Here is a 21,371-nt window from a genome sequence, read left to right on the forward strand (position 1 = left end):
ACAGTACTGTGCAAAAGTCTTAGGCACCTGTAAAAAAAAAATGTTGTACAGCTAAGATGCTTTCAAAAATAATTAAATGAAAGGTTATAAATATCGAAAAAATAATATAAAGAGCAGTAAATGGTTAAAAACTAAATAAAATCAATGTTTGGTGTGACCAGCCTTCGCCTTTAGAACTACATCAATTCTCTTAGGTACACTGTCCTGCAGTGTTATAAGAAAATCGGCTGGTAGGTTGTCCCAAGCATTTTGGAGAACTTGCCACAGTTCTTCTGCAGATTTTGGCTATTTTGCTTGCTTCTGGCTCTCCAGGTAATCCCAGAGACCCTTAATCAAGTTTTTATCTGAAAAGTAGTCTATTACTTAAAATATTACTTTATTTAACAAAATACAAAAATGTATTCATGTTTGGAAATCTCAAATTTGCTTTTTTCTACTGACACACTAATGCAGAAAACAAAAAATAAACATCTAAGACCAAATATATACTATGTATTATATTAAAAAATCTAGGGTGCCTAAGACTTTTGCACAGTATATATATGTACATACATACATACATACATACATACATACATACCGTATAAGTATATATACTCAATTTCTCTCTCTCCTCGCTGTGTCATTCCTGTCCTCTTTTATGCTGTATCTGGAGTTTCCGTTCAGCTCTTATAAGTAAGCGTGTCTCTGGAGAAACATTTGCACTGGTGGGGAAGAGGGGGTGGATTATGTATGTATGTACAGAGGAGGGAAAGGGGAAGAGCGAGGGGGTGGGGACAGCGTGAGGGAGAGAGAATGGACAGAACCACCAAAGGCCTGATTAAGGCGATGTAAAGAATGAAGGAATAAACATATCTCTCTCTCTCTCTCTCTCTCTCTCTCTCTCTCTCTCTCTCCGTCTCTCTCGCTCCACTATACCACTCGTAGCTGGTGAGTTACAAAATATGAAATATAGCTTAGCTGTATTTGGTACTGAGCCCGAGACTGTGCTTGATGGCTTTGCATAATTAAGATGAGGATTTAAATAAGGATCACTCTCTCCCTTTGCAGCCGACTCCCTTTTTTTCTCTCGAGTGCACTTGTGGTTGTGTGCCGCGGCGTTTTGCATTTCACATGAAGGCATTTCCGCTATAATGAAGAAAGCAAACGACAAAAAGCAAGTGTCTGATCTCCGTATTGTAATCAGAACGAATTAACATAACTCAGCCTCGTCATGTACATTAAAAGCTATTGAATGCAAAGTGCAATGTACAGCGACGCCGTTTGACACAATTACTCTCAAAATGCGCCATTGTTAATTAAACTAGCAAAACTGCAAAACAATGTACAACCGGGGCTAAAGACAGCGACGACTTTAACAGTTAAGTTCTCTGCTGCATGGTGTTCCAGCAAACTGTTCTGTATTGTCACCGCTGTGGAGAAGCCCCTCATTTCACTGACACAGTCTAAATTAGTCTCGTCCTTTATGTGCAAATCGGTAATCAAGAGTGAGAATTCAATGGCATGAGATTGCCTTAGATTTATTAGCTTTCAGTTTTGGTGTGGGGAAGTGGTGCAGTTGACATTTCAATAAGCGGATGAAAATCAGATTGGCATTTTGTAGATTAGGGGCTGGGTGGCGTCGGGCAGCCTGATGATAATTTCAGGTTGCTTCTTGATTCTGGCCCCATGCCAGCAGCACAGCTCTTAAAAGTGGTGGGTGTGGGCAGGGAGAAAGCACTACTGCTTGGAATCCAGTGGCTTTGTCCAGGAGGTGAATAGTTTCATAAAATGATGCTGTAATGCCTTCCCCAACCCCCCTTAACCCCCCCCCCCCCCCCCCCCCCCACCCATAATATACATCTGTGCTCCATGAATTTAAGAATGGTTGTTTGAATGAATATGATGGTGTGATTATTAAAGTTTTTGTTTTCTTAGCAAACACCCATATCCACAAACTAACCTTCATGCTGCACATAGCATTCATTTGCGCCAAACATTTTTCACAGCTTGGAACATACAGTTCAGGCGAAGTGTTTTTTGTGAATGGCAGATGTCCCAAATGGGATTTCAACCTACAACTTGCTGGTTACAACCTCAGTCCCATAACTGTGGCTCTAGAACTAATAATGCGTAAAATGAGCATTTGTTTACTGTGCAAGAAAGTAATTATATCCTTGAAAAATTGCAGTATGAGTTGATGTGCTTGAGAAATTACAATATTTCTTTTGTGATTATGATTAATATATTCTGCATTGGGGAAAAATGTAATTGCAACCACAAGAAGAAATAGCTGTTTTCTTTTGTAATTAATTGTCATTTATCAGGGCAATTGCCTGCTGAAAATTCAAGTGTGTGTGTGCGTGTTTGTGTCAGAGCAAGTTACAATGTTCGATATACATGTTTTCTCAGCAAAAATGTATTTAGATTATACATATGATTACCATCAATGGCTATAAGAATATCTATAGTAGTCTGTCCACTAATAACATTAACAAGAGCAGGCATCTATTCAGACACAAACACTATTGTTGAGTGGCGTCACAGTGTGAGGGTACCGTTCTTCCGGTGGTGATTGAGTTGTGTTGTGTTTTTGTTGTATTGTTTCATCATTCCCTGACTTCATGTTAGTGTGTCAGTCAGTGAAAGTGTACAGATGCCAGTTCATGTTTGTTGTAAACAGGAGTAATGGAGGAGAACTGACATCAACGTAGTTTGCCTGAACGTTCTCTTGTGTCCCCAACAACTAGCCAGCAACTGCTCTTGCAGATACTTAGAGGGTGAAACTCACTGAAAAATGAATGTCTTCCTATGAAGTCATTATATTGATACTCTCTGAATTTAATCTAGCAAGCCAAGAGGCCTTTTCCCTGCATGTTTAAAAGACATGGGACCTGAGTTACATTGTATGATGTCCGAGGACTCTATATAAGGAATATTCCCAAGAATGTTAGCAACGATAGAAATCCAGACATCGTCATAACATAGGCTATAAATGTGTTTTTGTGTGATTAAAACAAATTTTTGGACTAGAAACCATTGTTACTTCTCATTATGACAAGGCCTGAAGCCAAATTAGCTTGCATTCATTTAAGAATATAATGTTTCACATATGAGAAAATCTCTCCAAAGTACAGCCTCTAGCGATAAGCTGCAGAGTCTAGCTTAACATGGAAAATTCAGGTCAGCTGTTTGGACAGGCAGGAGGCAACAGGCCCAAAAAGACAGTACATGTATTCAGCTAAGTTGGGAGTTCATTTGTTAACATTTTATTGCTATATAGCATATTCTGTTTTGTTATTCCTGTTCCTGGAATAAAGGTGAACAACATGTATCAGACGAAGGCTATTGTCTGTTTGTGACTGATGTTGTAGTGAAGGTGATGCAATCTAAAGAGCAATAATAGATCAAATGCCACATAAAGGAAACAGACTTGAAAGACGTATCGGTAGCAGTAGCATAGTGTGTGACTACATGGAGAAAATGGTGGTGTGGTGTCCTCCACCTCTGAAATTCGCAGTGGCAGCAGTGTTCTTCCAGTCTTCCCTGGTTTTCTTTTTATTTATTGATATTCCATTGTTGCTCGTTTCTTTGAAGTGGATTGAGACTGAGGCATCCATAGCTGGGTGGGGGGGGGAGACGGATGAGCGGATGAGCAGAAAGAAATCGGAGGGGGAGGGGGTAAGAATGCGAAGACGCAGATGAAAGGGAGCGAAAGAGGTTTAACTCTTGTGACCCGATCGCCAGTAATACCCTCTCTTTACTGTCAGGGGCGTGGGATCAGGGGGCTGAAGTCAATTGGCGAATCGCTGAGATGCTCTAATTGCACGTCCCCCTAGCCCGAGTCGGTCTCACGGAGCCGACCTTACTGGCTGGACCGTGCGCTGCGTTCAGGCGGGTGTTTGGGGTAAACAGCCCGTCCGTAAAGACCACGCCGCTCGGCGTAACGGAGCAGCCGTACAGTAACGGATAGCGCTCCGTGTGCGATGCGGGGAGGTTTTCAGCGAGATCGCCGTGGCTCTGTCTGACCCAATTGCTATAAATAAATAGAGACCAGGCATACGATAGGAGCAGAGCAGGGAGACATAACATGCAGACGGATGATCACGGGAAAGAAAATGTCCTCATATGGACATGTGCTTCTGGCTTGGTGCACTTTCCGTATAAGATAAATCACGCTAAAGCAAGGAAAAATGTAATAAGGGCTTAATATACCGTGTTAGCATACCTACAGATCTGCCCAGAGCTTGAAGGACATGAATGAACTTTTTGTTTGTAGCCTTCCAGATTTTTGGTGCATTTGTGGCTCATTGGTTAAAGACAGGTAAATAGATTTAAGTGATTGTTGACTGGCCAGGTTCCCTCCTTCAAATGTTTGCCCCCATGCCCATCTCTCTCTCTCGCTCTCTCTCTTTCTCTTTAAAAAGGCATTGAAACCCCCATGACGTAGGACAGCCGATAAAATGCCTTCCTACTCCTACTACTGCAGCCCAGACTATTCACACGCCCCCACCCCCCCACCCCCCCTCAATCAGTAAACTGAAGTGGTTCGTCTGAGGTGGCTTGTTTGGATGATTCCAAGGGCCCTGACTGACAGGCTCTCAATAAAACTGTGCTGTAATTGTACAGGCCTGTGGTGGCCTGGGGTAGTGGGGCCCAATGTGAGATCCCTGCCATTGTATGAGTGAAATGTGCATAAATCAAATTTCCAAAATACCATGCCCTTCAAAAAGTAATGTAATGAAATTTGTTGTTTTTACTATTTACTTAAGGCATTGGAATCTGAGATCAAAAGATGAATATGTCACAAACGAACAGGCAATCATCTTTTATTTCGTGGTATTTACACGCATATATGTTTTACCATTTTACAGAAACAGCTATTTTTATGTTGACTATGCAAAAGTAAGTTAATGGATGACTGACAGGTGTTAACTGTTGCTCAGATGTTTCCTTTTGCGTGGATTGCTCACACATAAAAGAGCAGCGGGTGTCTTGGATTTAGCCTTTGTTTTCATCTGTGGAGATTTAATTTGGAGTCAGAGGTATATACCATAATGCAGACCAGATAACTAACTATGGCTGAAAAACAACTAATCTGGAAACTGAGAGAACAGAAGAATTCATTAGGAAGGATAGCACAGAAACTAGGTCTATCAAGTGCAGCGGTTTGGAAAGTCTTGGAAAGACAGCACTGGTGGACCCAAAAATAAACAACATACCAGTCAAGCCAAGGAAGAAAACTGCAGTTGATGACAGATGAATCCTAAGAGCTCTGAAGAAAAACCCCAAAACAATGGTCAGTGACATCGCCAGCAGTCTCCAGAGGGCAGGGGTGAAAATATAGCCAGCCACCATATGCAGAAAACTAAATTCCACTGAAATGTCACAGAATCTTTATCATATAGGGTATCGAGCTGAAAGGGGTGACATGGTGGTGCAGTGGTTTGCACTGTCGCTAGAAGGAATTAGGTTCGATTCCAGCCTGGGCCTTTCTGTGTGGAGTTAGCATGTTCTCCCCGTGTCCGCGCGGGTTTCCTCCGGGTACTCCGGTTTCCTCCCATAGTCCAAAGACAAGCAGGTAGGCTAATTAGAGACTCAAAATTGCCCATAGGAGTTTGTGTGTGAATGGTGTGCGTGCCCTGCGATAGATTGGCAGCCTATTCAAGGTGTATTCCTGCTTCTCGCCCAATGCACACTGGGATAGGCTCCAGCGACCCTGCCCAGGATAAGCGGGTATAGATAGTGGATGGATGGATGGATGTAAAGGTGAAAGGGAAAGGACAAGTTTAATTATTAGTTTGTGGTTTCACTGGAGCACCATATATTCTTATTATTTAAATAATTTGACCAATGCTCTTATTCAGAGTGACTTACAAAAGTGCTTTGATATATGGTGAAGTGCTTTGAACTGTGGTATGATAAGATGCAGTAGCATCCAAACTATGTGATAGCAACTAAAAAGCTCCCGTTCACACAATTAGTGCTATGGTTTTTTAAAAATAATGGGTATAAGTGCAAATAAGGGTACATAAGAGTGGGGAAGTTTTCATTTTATTGAGGGTAAGTGCGGGGCTGTTAAGTGCTTTTGTCCAGGTGTGCTCTGAAGAGAAGTTCTTCATTCAGATCACGTTTCCTGTATTGGGATTTGACTGAACTCTTTGCTGCTAAATGTATTGCTACAGCGTTTTCCCAGTGAATTAAATCAAGGGGCATCCAAAAGTAACAACACATTTGTGTGAGGAGCATGACTTGATGTCAGGGGAGACAAGTACAACAAATGATATCCTCTTGTGTGCAGAAAGTAGAGCATCCATAAAATAGATTTAAATGCTGCTTCTGCAGTCAGCATGCCAATGCCTGTTCACATTGTGTTGCTTTTTTAAGTAGAAAATGTTGTTGTAAATGAACATTTTACGTATCCCTGCTGCACCTCTCCCCAATGGTCGACTTTTTTTGTAAGGTCTTAAGTAGATTTCTTAAAACGCACAGGAAACTTCCTGGATCGATTTTTGTTCTGAAGTAAAAACTGACATTTCAAGATTCTAAAAGTCAGTCCCCATTGTGTAGCTGGCTGCATTCATAAAAAGATTCAGTGTCTTCCAATAAAGATGGGGATAAAGGTTAAAAGCATAAAGCCTTCATGAGTGAAACGGTGTTGTGCTGATGGCAGTCTTACATACCTTAACTCTAATGTGTCATCACTGATGTACAGGTTAACTGAAGAATCAGAACCTGCACTTTCAATCAGTCCGTCTTTATGTTCCTATTGCACCATTTGCAAACAGGTTAGTATACGTTTCACAATGAACCTTTATTCACTCAACGTTATTGCCAAGGGCAATAAACCAACATTTCAGGAAAACTTTAAGATTATTCTGTGATCCCATAACAGGTGAAGTAGAGGAAAAAGCAAAGGAATGTTGAAAAGGATTGCTTAATAAGACTGAATGTTCATAACTTTCAGGAGCATTTTTTAAAACTGTTTTGTTGTTTCCTTGAATACTGCTTATTCTTTATGTTGTTCAAGGACCTGGCGGGACTCTTTAATACAATATAAAGTCCTTGAGAACTTAGGTAGACTATAAACAAGTACTTGCAGCACCAAATACAAAAAGTAACATATATCTAAAGTTGGAAGTTGCCTTTCAAGTCAAAAAACTGAGATGTGTATATGAAAATTAGTCAGTAACTACATTAATGAAAGGTCTACACTCAATATTAAAAAAAACTTGAATATCTGTCAGTGACCCTCAGAAAGGCTTAAGGTTTTAGTTAAAGCAAGAAAAATGATTCAACAGTCTCTCATGTTTAAGCTTTTATATTAATTTAACTGTGAGTAAAGTGCTTTCATTTTTTATTCATAGTTAGGCTTGTATACTTTCAATGAGGACTGCAGATGTTTTTATGTCCAGAGTCAATTCAGATTTATTTTCCCTAAGATCATTAAATATGGATACTTATTCAAGGCTACACTAGATTGCATATCTAAAATAAATAATGACATGTTTTTATATATTTGTTTAATTTGACAAGTTTTGTTTCATTTGTGACCTGAATAACTGCTTTGGAGTAGCCATAGATAGGTCGTGCTTGTTGGTCAGCTACTAAGCGCAGAACAAAATAGTCAAAACCAAAAGTGTGACTTTTTGTCAAATGTACATGTTATTTTGTTTGGCAGGTTACTTTTTCACTGGCAGTGTGGTGGTGAGAATTGAATTTTAGTTGTAGGGTTCAGGATAGTGTTGGTTGGAGGTTTTTCTTTTCTTTTCTTATGTCACCGAGCTGGAGGTGGTAGCTATTAGTGGCAGGGTTGGTATATTTGCTCAGCGTGTTACAAGCAGCATCTTCCAGATCCTCAGTCGTCTCTTATGTTTGTTCGGAGGCTTGCTCTTTTAATGAGTCCCAAAAGAGCTCACATCTTCCAAGGACACGAGGATATGGAAGACCCTGCCGCAGCAGAGGTTATTCCGTCATCAGAAATGCGATCAAACACGAAGAAGTCCAACATCTTTGAAAACACACACATACACACGAATGGCAATTTAGCTCTGAAAGAGGTTGAAGACAGAATAGTATGCTTGATGTTGGACAGGAGGGATCAGTGCTGTTTCAAAATCAAAGGTCTCCAAACAGCATTGCTGGTTATCTCAGAACCGCCTGAAAAATACAATCGATTCAGATAAGTGTCAGGATAGTAATACAGGAGTAATGTCTGTGGAATTATTCATGCATGCCATGCTATGTATATTTGTGTGTGTGTGTGTGTCTGTGTGTCTGTGTGTCTGTGTGTGTGGTGAGGGGGTTAACAGTTACATGTTAAAAACAAGAAACAAATGTGCTGTATCTAAGGTTTATAACTGAAGCTAATTTGCAAACCTTGTCTCCAGTAAGACTTTTCTGCTAACATAAAATATAATTATGACATAACCTGGGTTGGCAGACATAAAATTGCTAGACAAAAGCAAACGTCAGCTAACCCACTTATTCAATCGATTTGTTCCGCAAGCAATGCACAATTAAACATGTTTGGCTTTCAGGGCATGCCTGCTCTGATTGCCTTCGTGTTACGTGTGTGCTCTCCCAAAAAAAAATAGAAAAGGAAAGAAAAGCAAAGACGAAACGGATACAAAACCTCCGCAGCATAAATGCAAATGCAGTATTAAGCTACTGCATACCTGCACGGAGTGTGGAAATGGTTGTGGGGTGAGGGAGAGTCTGTCTTCAAGCGCTGGTGGCGCGGGATCACATTTTGGCATGCGTGGGAGCGCCCGTGTCTGCGCATCCCTCCTCCCGAATCTCCGTCACGCTTGATCGCTCTCCATCCCTTCCTTCCCCCCCAAAAAAACTCGCGCCTGTCTGAATCAGCGCCGAGAAACGGTGTTGATAACAAGTGGATCAGAATGTGCGGTTAACGGCGTTGAATGTGAAGGACGGGCTCCCCGCAACGTCGCGGAAAACGGTGCCCTGCGCCACTACCTCACGCCCCCTCACACGATCTAAAGCCCTGGAACAGCCGCGCACGCTGTCTGACCACTGGTGGCATTTTAGTCTCCGTGTTTATTCCCATCCACCCTGCTATTTCACTCTTTAAGAAAACCCTCAATTGTGCTCAGTTTTTTTAAAGCAGCAAATACAGGTTTGTCAGGGCGTTTCATGTGCATGTTAGAATCAGAATTTTGTCCCTACGTGGTTTGTTACATGGCTTGTGCCTACCTGTCGATTATTCAGCAGCTTGGACTAGGGTTATGAGCCCTATTGCTTGGTTTAAAGACAGAAAAAGCTAAACTAGGGCATTTTATTTCACCGTTCCATAGAGTCCTTTAAGCTCTTGAGATAACTCCAACCTTCTCTCTTGATTATTAATGGCACCATTAGCTTGCCGTTGAATTAACTCTTGTTGCGCCTGTGCAGCCATATTGGCAATTAGTGCAGGTGAACAGAACAATTAGACCAGCAGGAGTGGAGTAAATGGTAACCTCTGCCCCTGCTCTTTATTTCAGGTGAAACACTTGATACTCCTCAGCCCTCTGCACCACCGTCTTCACCACCTCCACCCACAGAAGGAGTTCCGGTGCAGAGTGGGAGGGGGGCTCCCTCTAGAGGCCAGGGCATCCTGGGATCTGTCCTGGCTCAGGGGGACCACCTTCTCTCCCAGAAGGGGTCTGTGTTCCCCACAGCCCTGCCCGCGGACCTGCTGCCCATCCTGGGCAAGGGGCTGGGGACAGGAGTCCTCTCCCCAGAGCAGGAGATCCGGAAAAGACTGCTTCCGCCGCACAACAGCAGCCCCTTCCCCACCTCCTCCCCAGCCCCCAACAACCCTCCCGAACCACAACCCCCTTCACGTCCACTGTCATCAAAGACGGACCCCCCAACACCCCCGCCGTTGGATGATGGCCCTTCTCTCACAATTGCTCCAGCTACCACTGTAGAGATGGACACAGGTATGAGATATCATGTGTCCATTATTTAAATTGTGGAAAATAGCCTTGCTTGTCTGCTTTGTTCAGTTTACAGTTAAATTTCCAGCTCTCTTGAGTTTCTTTGAAAATCTCACTGTGTGGCCCAAACTATTTCAATCTCTCTCTCTCTCTCTCTCTCTCTCTCTCTCTCTCTCTCTCCCTCTCTTTCTCCCCCTTTTCTCTCTCTCTGTCTGTGTCTCTCTCTCTTTCTCCCCCCTTCTCTCTCTCTCTCTCTCTCTCACACACACACACACACACTCTCTCTCACACTCTCTCTCTCAATCTCTCACACTCTCTCTCTCTCACTCTCTCTCTCTTTCTCTCTCATACAGTTTCAGCTGCGTCACGCTGCATGGTCAATTTCTCTGATCCAGAAGGCTATATCGATTCCTCAGATGACCCTCCTCTGCCAGAGGGTGCTTTCCTGCAGTGCATTTACACGGTCACTGTCTACACAGGCTATGGAGTAGAGCTGCAGGTACGCCAGATAGCACCAATGTATACACCTATGTTTAACAGAACAGAACTACATCCTATGATTTCTTATTCTGAATATGACTGCCACAATCAATAGTGTGATTTCTCTTTTTAAGAGAGCCACAGTTCTACCTTTGCTGTAATTCTAAGATAGACTCTGACCTCTACTGGCCATTACTGGCATGTCTAGCGATATTTATATTTTTTCTAAGAACACCATGTTAAACACCTTAAGAGCCCCCCCCCCAAAAAACTCCCCTGCAGCCTTAAAGACGATAACAGCGGTAACAAGGATGACGAATGACGAGACAAGAGCTTACAGGAGTTTTACAGTGAGGTCATAGTTCGATAACCACTAACCAATAATCGCATTACATTTGTAATGGACATTTGTAAGTGTAAAATCAGAATGCATTTACAAAATCAATGTTTCAGTTCCCTAGCCTCTATTATTAATGAATAACGCTAAATGGCCTACAAATACCTGGGCATCAACAGGGCCAGTGATTGGAATGAACTCCCTAACCCTTTGCCCTCACTGCCCCTCACAGGTGAAGAATGTCAATCTGTCGGAGGGGGAGCAGCTGTCCATCAGGGGTGTGGATGAGGGTGGGGCTCTGCTGGTGCTGGCCAATGAGACGCTGCTGGTGGAGGGTCAGGTGATCCGCAGCCCGACCAATACCATCTCGGTGTTCTTCCGGTCCTTTGTAGAGGGCGGGATGGGGACGTTCCAGCTTCACTACCAGAGTGAGTCCTGATGAACAATACATAACACACAGCTGTATGAAAACTACTGCATGTACACTATAACACTACACAATTTAATAGCTTTGCATGTATCCTGTACGTGTTCGGCATTGAGGGTTAGACATTGTTTGGGCTGTAGTTTATTCCTAAATTCCATTATATGAACCACTAAAGCTTATTATTGCTGTTATTGGCATCAGTTTATTACACCTTTTCAATGATGAAAGCAATATGCCAAAGTGTTCAAATCTTTTTTTATCTTTTAAGGAAATGTCACCCTAATTCATACTATTGCAGTTTATTGATCCTCCTGTTGTAAGCTACAAAAATTGAATTTTTTTGTGGTTGTCAAGATCTTACTTGCCGCATTCTACATCTGAAGCTTTCCACTATGGTCATTTTTTCAATCTCTCAGCACTACATTGCGCACAATTACCTTCCCCGTCTCTCTTGTGTATATTGGGCGTGGACTGGACATAAAGGGACATATTGAGGGTGGATGTATGAATGCAGTTACTCACCGGTAAAGGCTCTGTTTTCGTCCTGCTGGATCGCGTCTCTCTGGGTCCCATAATGATCTGTCCTCTTTGCAGTCTTTCGCCTCAGCTGTGCCCTGCCCCGGAGGCCGCATTTTGGGGAGGTGTCTGTCCTGGACTTGCACCCCGGCGGGACGGCTCGCTTCCACTGCCACATGGGCTACCACCTGCAGGGGGCGCCGGAGCTCATTTGCCTCAATGCCTCCCTGCCCACCTGGAGCGGCCGGGAGCCCATCTGCAAGGGTGAGAGGCGGGTCTTAGGGCTGGGGAGGGTGGGGCATGAAAATATGTGAATATTTGATGGTCATATTTTAACAGGTGTTGGGGGCCACAGAACATTTTCATTCATTAACGGGCCGTAGGCTTGAAAGGTTCGGGAGCCCCCTGCACTGCAGAGCAGTGTTATCATAGTGAACTCTATGGTGCCCTGACCTCAGAAGACAATCAGGGCTCCAGCATGTTAGACCGTACTGACATTCGCATGAAGTTTAGTACGCTGATGGGGTGGACTATGGTTCCTTTCACTGTCGGTAGTGTGTGAAACACCACAGTGCAGATTGCCATTAGCACAGTCACAGAAAATCACAATGCCATAGATATTACTGTGATACAGGACTGTACCGATTTACTTGAACAATATTTGTGCAGATACGTTTTTATGTGCCACGTACACTAGGCCTACTGATGTAACAGCTGCTTCCTTTAAAATCGATCTTCCTTTCAAACAGTCTTAAACTACAGTATTGGATGTCCTGGTAGGGAAGAAAATCACTGAAGCAGTCAAACACTCAAACATAGTGCTGCCGAGACAGAACTACGGGCGTACATATAAAACGTACATTTATTTATGAAAGCTAACTGTCCCTCATATATGGCCACTGCCGTTGTTTGTGTTGCCGCATTGCGGAGCCCCAGTGTGTAAGTACGGGGTGTAGCTGTGATGAGCTTTGCTAACCCCCCCCCACAGCTCTTTGTGGAGGGTCGGTGAAGAACGCCACGGTGGGCAGAGTCCTGTCCCCCTCCCCCCAGGCCAGCGCTAACAGCACACAGGGCCGAAGCTGCTCCTGGTCCCTGGAGGCCCCCACGGGCCAGAGGCTCCACCTCCACCTGGAGAGGCTCGCACTGGGACCCACCGACAGGTGTGTGTGCGTGTGCGTGCATGCGTGCGTGTGTGTATGCGTGTGCGTGCGTGTGTGTATGCGTATGGGTGTGTGTGTGTGCGTGCGTGCATGCGTGTGTGTGTGTGCGTGTGTATGCGTATGTGTGTGTGTGTGTACGTGCGTGCATGCGTGTGTGTGTGTGCGTGTGTGTGCGTGCACATGCGTGTGTGTGTGTTCATACATGCGTGGCTTTGTAAGTTCAGTAGAGCGTCTGTGAGTGTTTGTGTGTGTGTTCATGTGTGTCTGTAACTGAAGCAGATTGTGGGTTCCTGTGTACTCTTCATTCCCCAGGCTGGTACTATGGAGCGGTCTAGATGCAGGCTCTGTGGTTCTGTTTGATTCGGGTCGGGGAGCCCCAATCCCGTTTGAAGGGGTAATCAGCGAGGGCCCGTCCGTCAGAGTCCAGTTCATCACCGACCAGCCGAACCATGCCACTGGCTTCAACATCCGCTATGAGGGTGAGAGAGACACACACTCAAACAAGGACACGCGCGTATGTGAGAGAACACGACTAAACACACACCACTGTTGAGCACACACACACACACACACACACACACACACAATTTCTGTACTACTTCTTTCTGTTTATACACGTCGGAAATTATTTCAAATGCTAAAAAGACGTGAAAGCTCATCTCAGCGTAAGAAGAAAAAACACAACAGCCATTTAGAATGTGAATCCCATCAGTTTCTGTGATCTATCAGGCTGGAACAACTACAGCAGATGCACACTTTGACAATTTGTAGAGACCGAAGAGCTTCTCTTTGTTCTTTTATAATAGCCAGATGATGATAAACCCTTCTGCCATGGCAGCTGTTGTATATATATATATATATATATATATATATATAGTATCATTTGTGTTGCCTTGTTTTCATTTGACAATTTTGAAATGTGATATGTTACATGTTACAGTAAGCACATCTAAAGCTTAAGCTGCGAGTGTTGAAAGGCATGCAAGCAGTTGACAGGGATTTGCACTTCAAAGCTCTTGATGTCTTGTTGTGCAGGAGATAAAAAATATAAACCTGTTTTGATGTTCCTCGCACGAGCGAGTCTCGGAGATGTGCGGTTCGTAAGGCACCCGCTCCATTCTGTCTTAGGAGTGGAAAGACAGAGAGTTAAAGTCTTAGGAAATGAAGCTGGGGCTGTGCTGTATAACATGGCTCTCTCTTTAAGGCTGTGTGACAGTTTAAATGATGTTGCTGGTTTTGGTTCCCAATGTCTCTCCCTGTAGCATTTGAGAAGGGGCACTGCTACGAGCCTTACCTGCAGAATGGGAACTTCAGCTCCTCAGACCCTGGGTATGGTGTTGGGACAGTGGTGCAGTTCAGCTGTGACCCGGGACACTCCCTGGAGCAGGGTCCCCCCATCATTGAGTGCATCAATGCCAGGGACCCCTACTGGAACGATACTGAGCCTCTTTGTAAAGGTAACGAGCCAGGACAGTACACAGCTTCTCATGGCCTGGCTTAGTGTGAGCGCGTGCATGTGTGTGAGTGTGTGAGTGCCTGTGAGTGTGTGTGTGTGTGTGTGTTCGTGTGTGTGCGTGCGTGCGTGTGTGTAACAGAGAGAGAGTGTACACATATACGTGCGACTGCATATTTGTGCCTGTGTCTATGTGAGCCACAGAAGAGCTGTATTGTCCAAATTATTTATGAGCTCTGCAGACACCTTTCTCTGCGGCAAATTTAATACAGTTGCCCACATTTTATTCATTAACTATTTATACAGCAGCATGTTTGCTGAGGAAAATCCAGTTAAGTACCTTTCTCACGAGTATCTTTCATATTGCGACTGTCATTCACCTGAATAGCAGAGTTCCATCTGGGTACTAAACATGCAGCCGTTTGGCTGGGATTCAGATATGTATTTGTAATTAGTACTTGCATCTATATGTACTGAATTCCATGTAATACTAGTTTCTCATCTCTGTCTTGTCTGGCTTTTACTTTTTTTTCCACCAGCAAGGCAGCCTACTGCTCCACCATTTTAAAATGCAGTTTATAGATACATTTATATGGGATGTATTTTGCATTTTGTAAAAGGATAGATTTTAATGTATTTTTGCTTTTTGTTATGAGACTGCGGTGCGATAGCTATTGCTGGCTGAGAACACCACACGCAATCTATACTGTAGAAATAACCAGAGCAGACATGCGTTCTCCTTCCCCTCTGTAACTCTCTTCCACCCCCTGTCCCTCCCTCCCCAGCGCTGTGTGGGGGGGACTTGTCCGGTCCCAGTGGGGTCATCCTGTCCCCGAACTGGCCTGAGTGGTACGGGGAAGGGGAGGACTGCAGCTGGAGGATCCACGCCGGTGAAGACAAGCGCGTCCTGCTGGACGTACAGCTGTGAGTCACAATGCCTCCCCCTGCTGGAGACCTCGGGAAACCTTTACCGACACAGCAAAAGAGCCAGACTGAACAGCTAATGGGGCTCGCTTGTGATCTTTGAGTGAGGCTCATATCCACCCCACATTGGGTACAGTTGTTTTGTATCCTACAGGTCAGGGGTGGGCTAGGAGGACCGTATCTGTTTCTGTATTTCATGCCATTTTCTGCTCTTAATAATTAAATTAGCTCAATAATATGCATGCTTGATGAGATATTTTCATATGAATGATCTCATTAATGACAACTCACAACTGCTTCTCTGTCCCTATATGAGACATTGCCCACCCCTGATACAGATCCAGTACTGACCAACTGTGTCTGTGAGCACTGCAGGGCAGCACATCATTATCCATAGCATCTCCCAGGGAGGCCAGTGGTCACGCTAGCCCATGGAATGTTGCATCTTTGGAATGCAGGACATTTCAAAATCTGCATTTTACACTAATTCACACATGTTGTTATAAAACTAACTATTTTGCCATAATATGCTAACTCTCAATAATAACACAATAAATGTAATTTGTAATTGTATTATGACACTTGAAACAATAGAGGGATGAAATAGCGGTATGAAATAAGATACTGTTTTGTCGTTCAGATCAAAATAAATTTTTGCCACAAAGGCTTATAATATTTTGAAAACTCTAGGAGAACCCTAGGAGTGAATTTTGATTTAAATTTGTGTGACATTTCGTTTTCGACTTCACATTCAATTCAAAAGATTCTCACAATCTCACAATGCCACCAACGGCTGTTGTATATCAAACACCGAAAAATGATGGAGTACCTGGAGTAATTAGACCAGTTAATGCAACCACTGGATGGAGGGTTTCATTCAGCTGGAATGTCCCCTTCCCACTGCACATTAACCATGCCTTTGGCTAACAGGGCACCTGTACGCTGCTTGTACTAGCTTTATTGTCTCATTTCTCATGCTCATTTCTTATGCTGTCTACCATATTGTTTTCCTCCCCTCCTGTTTTAGGGGACGAAATATACAGTGGAAATTACGCCCGCACTCTTCCCCCTCTTTGATCTCTCTGCTTTTCCCCCCAGGCTGAATCTAAGTGACAGCGACATGCTGACCATCCTGGATGGGGATGAGGTCACCACCCGTATCCTGGGCCAGTATGTAGGGGGCACCAGTCCTTTTAAGCTGTCGTCTTCCACCCCGGACCTCACCATCACCTTCCACTCCGACCCAGCCGGGCTGGTCTTTGGCAAGGGAGAGGGCTTCATCATCAACTACATGGGTGAGTGTGAGAGTCCTATAGTTCAAGCTGCAGAGGAAGAACTTGTTCACCTGAGAGATTTATACATTACATTACATTACAGGCATTTGGCAGACACCCTTATCCAGAGCGACGTACAACAAAGTGTATAACCATAACCAGGAACAATTATGACGAAAACCTTAGAGGGAAGTACCGGTCCAAGTGCAGGGAACAACCGCATAGTTCAACTTGGACCCTGAAGGTTAAACTGATTAACACTAACACAAACGAGAACAGCAACAACGCAGTCTATGTAAAAATACAAGCAGTAGTTAAGACAGGTGCATTAACTAAGTCACCTACAAAACAGCTACCTAGTTACAACCCTAAGCTTACAGTCATTTACAGGGAGGTAGGGAGGGATAGGGAGAAGTGCAGCCTGAAGAAGTGAGTCTTTAGTCGTCGTTATAAAGGGTGAATCTGATATTCTCTTTTTCTAAAATGATTTGACAACACTAGATACGTCTTGTTATCAGAGAGGAGGGCTTCTTATTTCATTTTTAAGGTGGTGTGTGTGTATGTGTGCGCATGTATGTGTGTGTGTGTGTGTGTGTGTGTGCACGTGTGCACATGTGCATGTGCGTGTGGGAGGAAATTGGAGTAAGAGAGATAGTTAGATAGAAAGACACAGTTCTTACCATGTGTAGGGCGCCTTTGGGGGAAGGGTGGAGAGGAGGCCAGCAGAGGTGCTTTCAGAACAGAAACACAGGAAACAGAGAAAGGGAAACGAGAGCATACAGGATGACGTGTGTGTGTGTGTGTGTGTGTGTGTGTGTGTGTGTGTGTGTGTGTGTGGTGTGTGTGTGTGTGTGCGTGCGTGCACGTGTGTAGGTGTGTGGGTGTGAGAAGGAGATACCGAGAGAGCTACAGTTAGAGATGGAGAGGTAAAAAGCATTTGCCATGAGCATGTGCATGTGTTTTTGTGGATGAGAAAGGAAAGTAAGAATGTGTAATTTATGTGCCCAACATTTCCATTTCTCTCATTTTTCTTTTTATCTGTCACTCCTTTCTTTCTGTCGCTCTACCTCTTCCCTCCCTCCTCTTTTCCCTCTGTCCTCATTCCCTCAAATCCCATTTGTCTTACTCTCCCATGAGAGCTTCCTGCTCAGATGCATATCCAATCATTTACATACACATGCACGCACACACACACACACACACACAAGCATGTGTGTGCATTCAGGTTGGTTGCATGCAGTGTACAGTATTACCTAGTACCTTTGATGGCTGTCAAGAAAGCATAAACATAATGCAAATGTTGAATTTCAAAAATTCCTTTGTGAAATTCCATTTCTGACATATTCAGTCATTTGGAATCTTAGCGAGAGGCAACCTCACATAAAAGCCAATCAATATGATATGAATAATTGATTAGTATATTTTCAATTAGAAAACCCATAGGGACAATTGCTGCCGGCAGTGTTATCATTTTGGTAAGAAATCAATCCATTTGTTTAATGTAAACACATAAATCCTCATTTTCTGGTTACATCATCTTAGCCCAGAGTGTGAACCATTTTTAGTAGCATGTACTTGAGAACCATTGGTTGGTATTAAATTAACTCATCTATTAATTCAGAAATCCATTCATTCTGCAAAGATCTAACAGCGTAATGTCCATGTTAGTATGATTTCATGATTTTATGATTTGGTCTCAGACTCAAACCCAACAAATCATCAACATGATTAAACTCTTGGCAAAAGTATTAATTTTATGGTCAAATTCTTGAAGTGGAATCTTTAACAAATGAGAGATTTAAACTGTTTTTTTTTTTCAACATCATTACACAGTTCTGAAGTACGATGCCCAAGAAAATAGTATACTCTTTATATGTCAGGACTGATGGGAAACAATGGCAGCTGCAGAAGCCTAGGAAGCAAAATATCGTATAATATGAAGAAAATGCATAAACAGAATGGAAATATTTAACATCTGTAAACTGTAAACTGGAAAACAAGTAAAGTTGTCTTGCCACCCTTAGGGAGGTGGAGGTAGGAACAAAAATTAAAACTGTCAACCTAACAATAATTGGTAGGCAACACACTACTTTTGGGGGTTTTATTCCTTTTTTAGTTTTTTATTTGGAAGTGTACATTTTTATGCATAAATGCTTTTGCATACTACACACAGGTCTAAAACAAAAGCCTATTTTTAGGATGCAGTCAGATTGTATAAACACATTGCACAAGTGGCTATTAAAATGACTCCATTTTCACATGTTTTTGGAAAGGTGTTCGCTAAACACAAGCTCATTATAATAACAGCTTGCTAAACAGGATCCACCTCTTTGAAATGTAGCACTTTAGTGAACCATGTGGTTCAGTTCTAGAGGCTAAACAACTGGCAGGCTGATGATAGTGTATACATTTAAGTAGTTTTAAACTATGGTTGTCCCTGTCATGCCCCCTGTCCTGCATTATGTACAGTAATTAGCCTGACATACCAGGAAAAATATTTGTAACTGGTGAGAAATTTCTTTTACCAAAACGTTCTGAATTGTTGCTGGCTATTGAATCATGACTCTGCCCTTCTGAGTTCATAAGTCCTGTTATTGGAGGGAACCCTCCTATGAAACGTCAAAGGAGTGAGTCATCATTTGAATAGTCAACACCACTACAACTATTTTTCTTACCCCAATGCACTTGGCTGTGGTTCTGTTTCATGCCACTTCATGTCTCAGTACACTGTATTATGTACATGTTACAAATAAAGTTGAATTGAATTGAATTGAATCCTTTTGTTTTCTTTTCTGGACCAGAGGTGTCCCGGAACGACTCATGCTCAGACCTGCCTGAGATCCAGAATGGGTGGAAGACCACGTCCCACACTGCCCTGGTCCGCGGGGCCCGAATCACCTACCAGTGTGACCCTGGATACGATCTGGTCGGCAGGGAGACACTGACCTGCCAGCTGGACCTCAGCTGGAGCACCCAGCCCCCCTTCTGTGAGAAGAGTGAGTATCAGGGGGTGTTGGGGGTACTATCAGTGTTGGCGCTGTTCTTCTAGCGACTGACAGCAGAAGTAATAGCATTGTAAGCTGCTGTATATTTAAGTATTTTTTATCTTGTGTGTTCTTGCGCCTGGGGTGTGTACTTTAGTGGAGCCCCTTTAGCTGTGGAGGTGCTAACGTTGAGTTTCCCATTTCCCATTGTCAAGGATGTTCTTTCCTCTCCGTTAAACCTCCCGCTGAATTCATCTGACTTTAACTGTGACTGCAGCTGTGCTGCACTGCAGTAAGGTGCCAGCTGAGAAGCAGGGAGACTCTGATCCCTCTGTGTAGCGTTTCCAATTGCTTAATTTTCTCTCGTTTTGTCTGTCCTCCTTGTTCCCTCCCCTCTTAATTTCTCTACCTCCCCCTCCCTTCTCTCTTTTTCCCTCAAATTCAAACTCTTTCTCCCTTTTATGTCATCCCCTCTCCCTATTTTTTCATCCCCCAATTCTTAATTGCTCTCCTTCTCCTATCCTTCTTTCTCTCTCCCCTTCCTTCCCTTCCCCCCTCTTTTTCTCTATCAGTCATGTACTGCTCGGACCCAGGTCACGTGGAGCACTCTACCCGATCTCTCTCAGACCCCAAGCTGCTGGTGGGGACCACCATCCAGTACAGCTGCAATCCCGGCTTCGTCCTGCAGGGCAGCGCCATACTCACCTGCTACGGCCGCGAGCCCGGAACCCCAGTGTGGACCTCCCGCCTGCCCCACTGCGTCTGTGAGTGCCCGCAAACGAAACAGACAGGCCACACACAGACCGCCACCCGGGGGACCAGCAGCCACATGAGTGACACCGAGTTTAATTACACACTACTGTGGCTCCACCTGCTTTGTTTTGCTTACTAAGCACAAAGCATTACCGATTAGCTGAATAATCAATACCCAGCAGCAGGTAATTCCCTTTTTGTTAATTGTATTTTGAATTGTAGTGTTATTTTATTTTGTATTACATTGAGCGTATTTAAATGGTTGGGCAGAGTTTAATTTTGTTAAATCAATGTAATCGTAGCAAAGGTAACATTTTGTGCCTTAAGAGGTCAAGATTCCTTTTAATCACGTCCCTCCCATGCCTCGAGGGTGAAACTCAGCACCAGCTACTTTACAAAAATCGACATCAGCAACAACAACAAAACTATAGCTGCAGGCAGCTGTGATGGGGTCCAAGCTGTGGACACAATCCCCAACTATAGGCGCAAGGAACCCAAAACAATTTGTCTCCTCACAGGACCACTGAGACGGGCACACAACAGGTGGCCGAAGGTCATTTTTAAAAAACTGGACTTTCAGGAGCATTTAAACTGCAGTCAGTTGAGGGTAATCGATCTTTACAACACAGACATTAGGAGGCAAGGAAAACGCGGAGTGAAGCAGTCAAACAGTCAGTGGATCTGTATAATTTAGCAAAGTAAAGAAAAAACTCTGCTACCGCAAGGGGAAACAATTAAGATTAATGAATTATCTAGACAGGGAGTGATGTGCCATATAGCCCTGACTGTGCTGAGGATTAACTGCCCGACTGTTACCAAAAGAGGGAAAAGTGTTGGGAGAAGCAGTTTACAGGAAAGTTGTCAAGCTGCAGTTCTGAGAAAAATGTGTTTCAACAAAAACCAGGTCCGAACAATTGTTTGAATTATTTCTAAAAGCCAGAAATATCCTGTCAATTACGTGTTGTTTCAAAACTGTACACAGCCAGGGCACACGAAGGAAATATGCACAGTTTTGTTGTTGTGAAGAAACAAATTTCTCTTTGCGACGTTGTTCTTAATAAATCAGTATCCTACGCGACACCCGCATGTAGCTGCCTTGGTTACTTTATAATTTCTGGTCACGAATCGTAATCAGACCTCACA

At 43.5% G+C, this 21,371-nt stretch overlaps 1 protein-coding gene across 2 annotated transcripts in view; it reads left to right on the forward strand.

Moving 5' to 3' along the window:
* LOC135239330 (seizure 6-like protein) overlaps window positions 1-21,371 on the forward strand; it is a 41,681-nt gene that overhangs the window by 14,438 nt on the left and 5,872 nt on the right. For both annotated transcript variants that reach the window (XM_064307918.1, XM_064307919.1), the window contains exons 2-12: window positions 9,483-9,923; window positions 10,274-10,419; window positions 10,970-11,165; window positions 11,759-11,944; window positions 12,669-12,840; window positions 13,153-13,319; window positions 14,103-14,297; window positions 15,079-15,217; window positions 16,316-16,512; window positions 19,293-19,487; window positions 20,048-20,239. In XM_064307918.1, the coding sequence (XP_064163988.1) occupies window positions 9,483-9,923; window positions 10,274-10,419; window positions 10,970-11,165; window positions 11,759-11,944; window positions 12,669-12,840; window positions 13,153-13,319; window positions 14,103-14,297; window positions 15,079-15,217; window positions 16,316-16,512; window positions 19,293-19,487; window positions 20,048-20,239 (2,226 nt within the window). The remainder of the gene's footprint in view (window positions 1-9,482; window positions 9,924-10,273; window positions 10,420-10,969; window positions 11,166-11,758; window positions 11,945-12,668; window positions 12,841-13,152; window positions 13,320-14,102; window positions 14,298-15,078; window positions 15,218-16,315; window positions 16,513-19,292; window positions 19,488-20,047; window positions 20,240-21,371) is intronic.

The sequence above is a fragment of the Anguilla rostrata genome, chromosome 14, assembly GCF_018555375.3.
Source record: "Anguilla rostrata isolate EN2019 chromosome 14, ASM1855537v3, whole genome shotgun sequence".
NCBI lineage: Eukaryota > Metazoa > Chordata > Actinopteri > Anguilliformes > Anguillidae > Anguilla > Anguilla rostrata.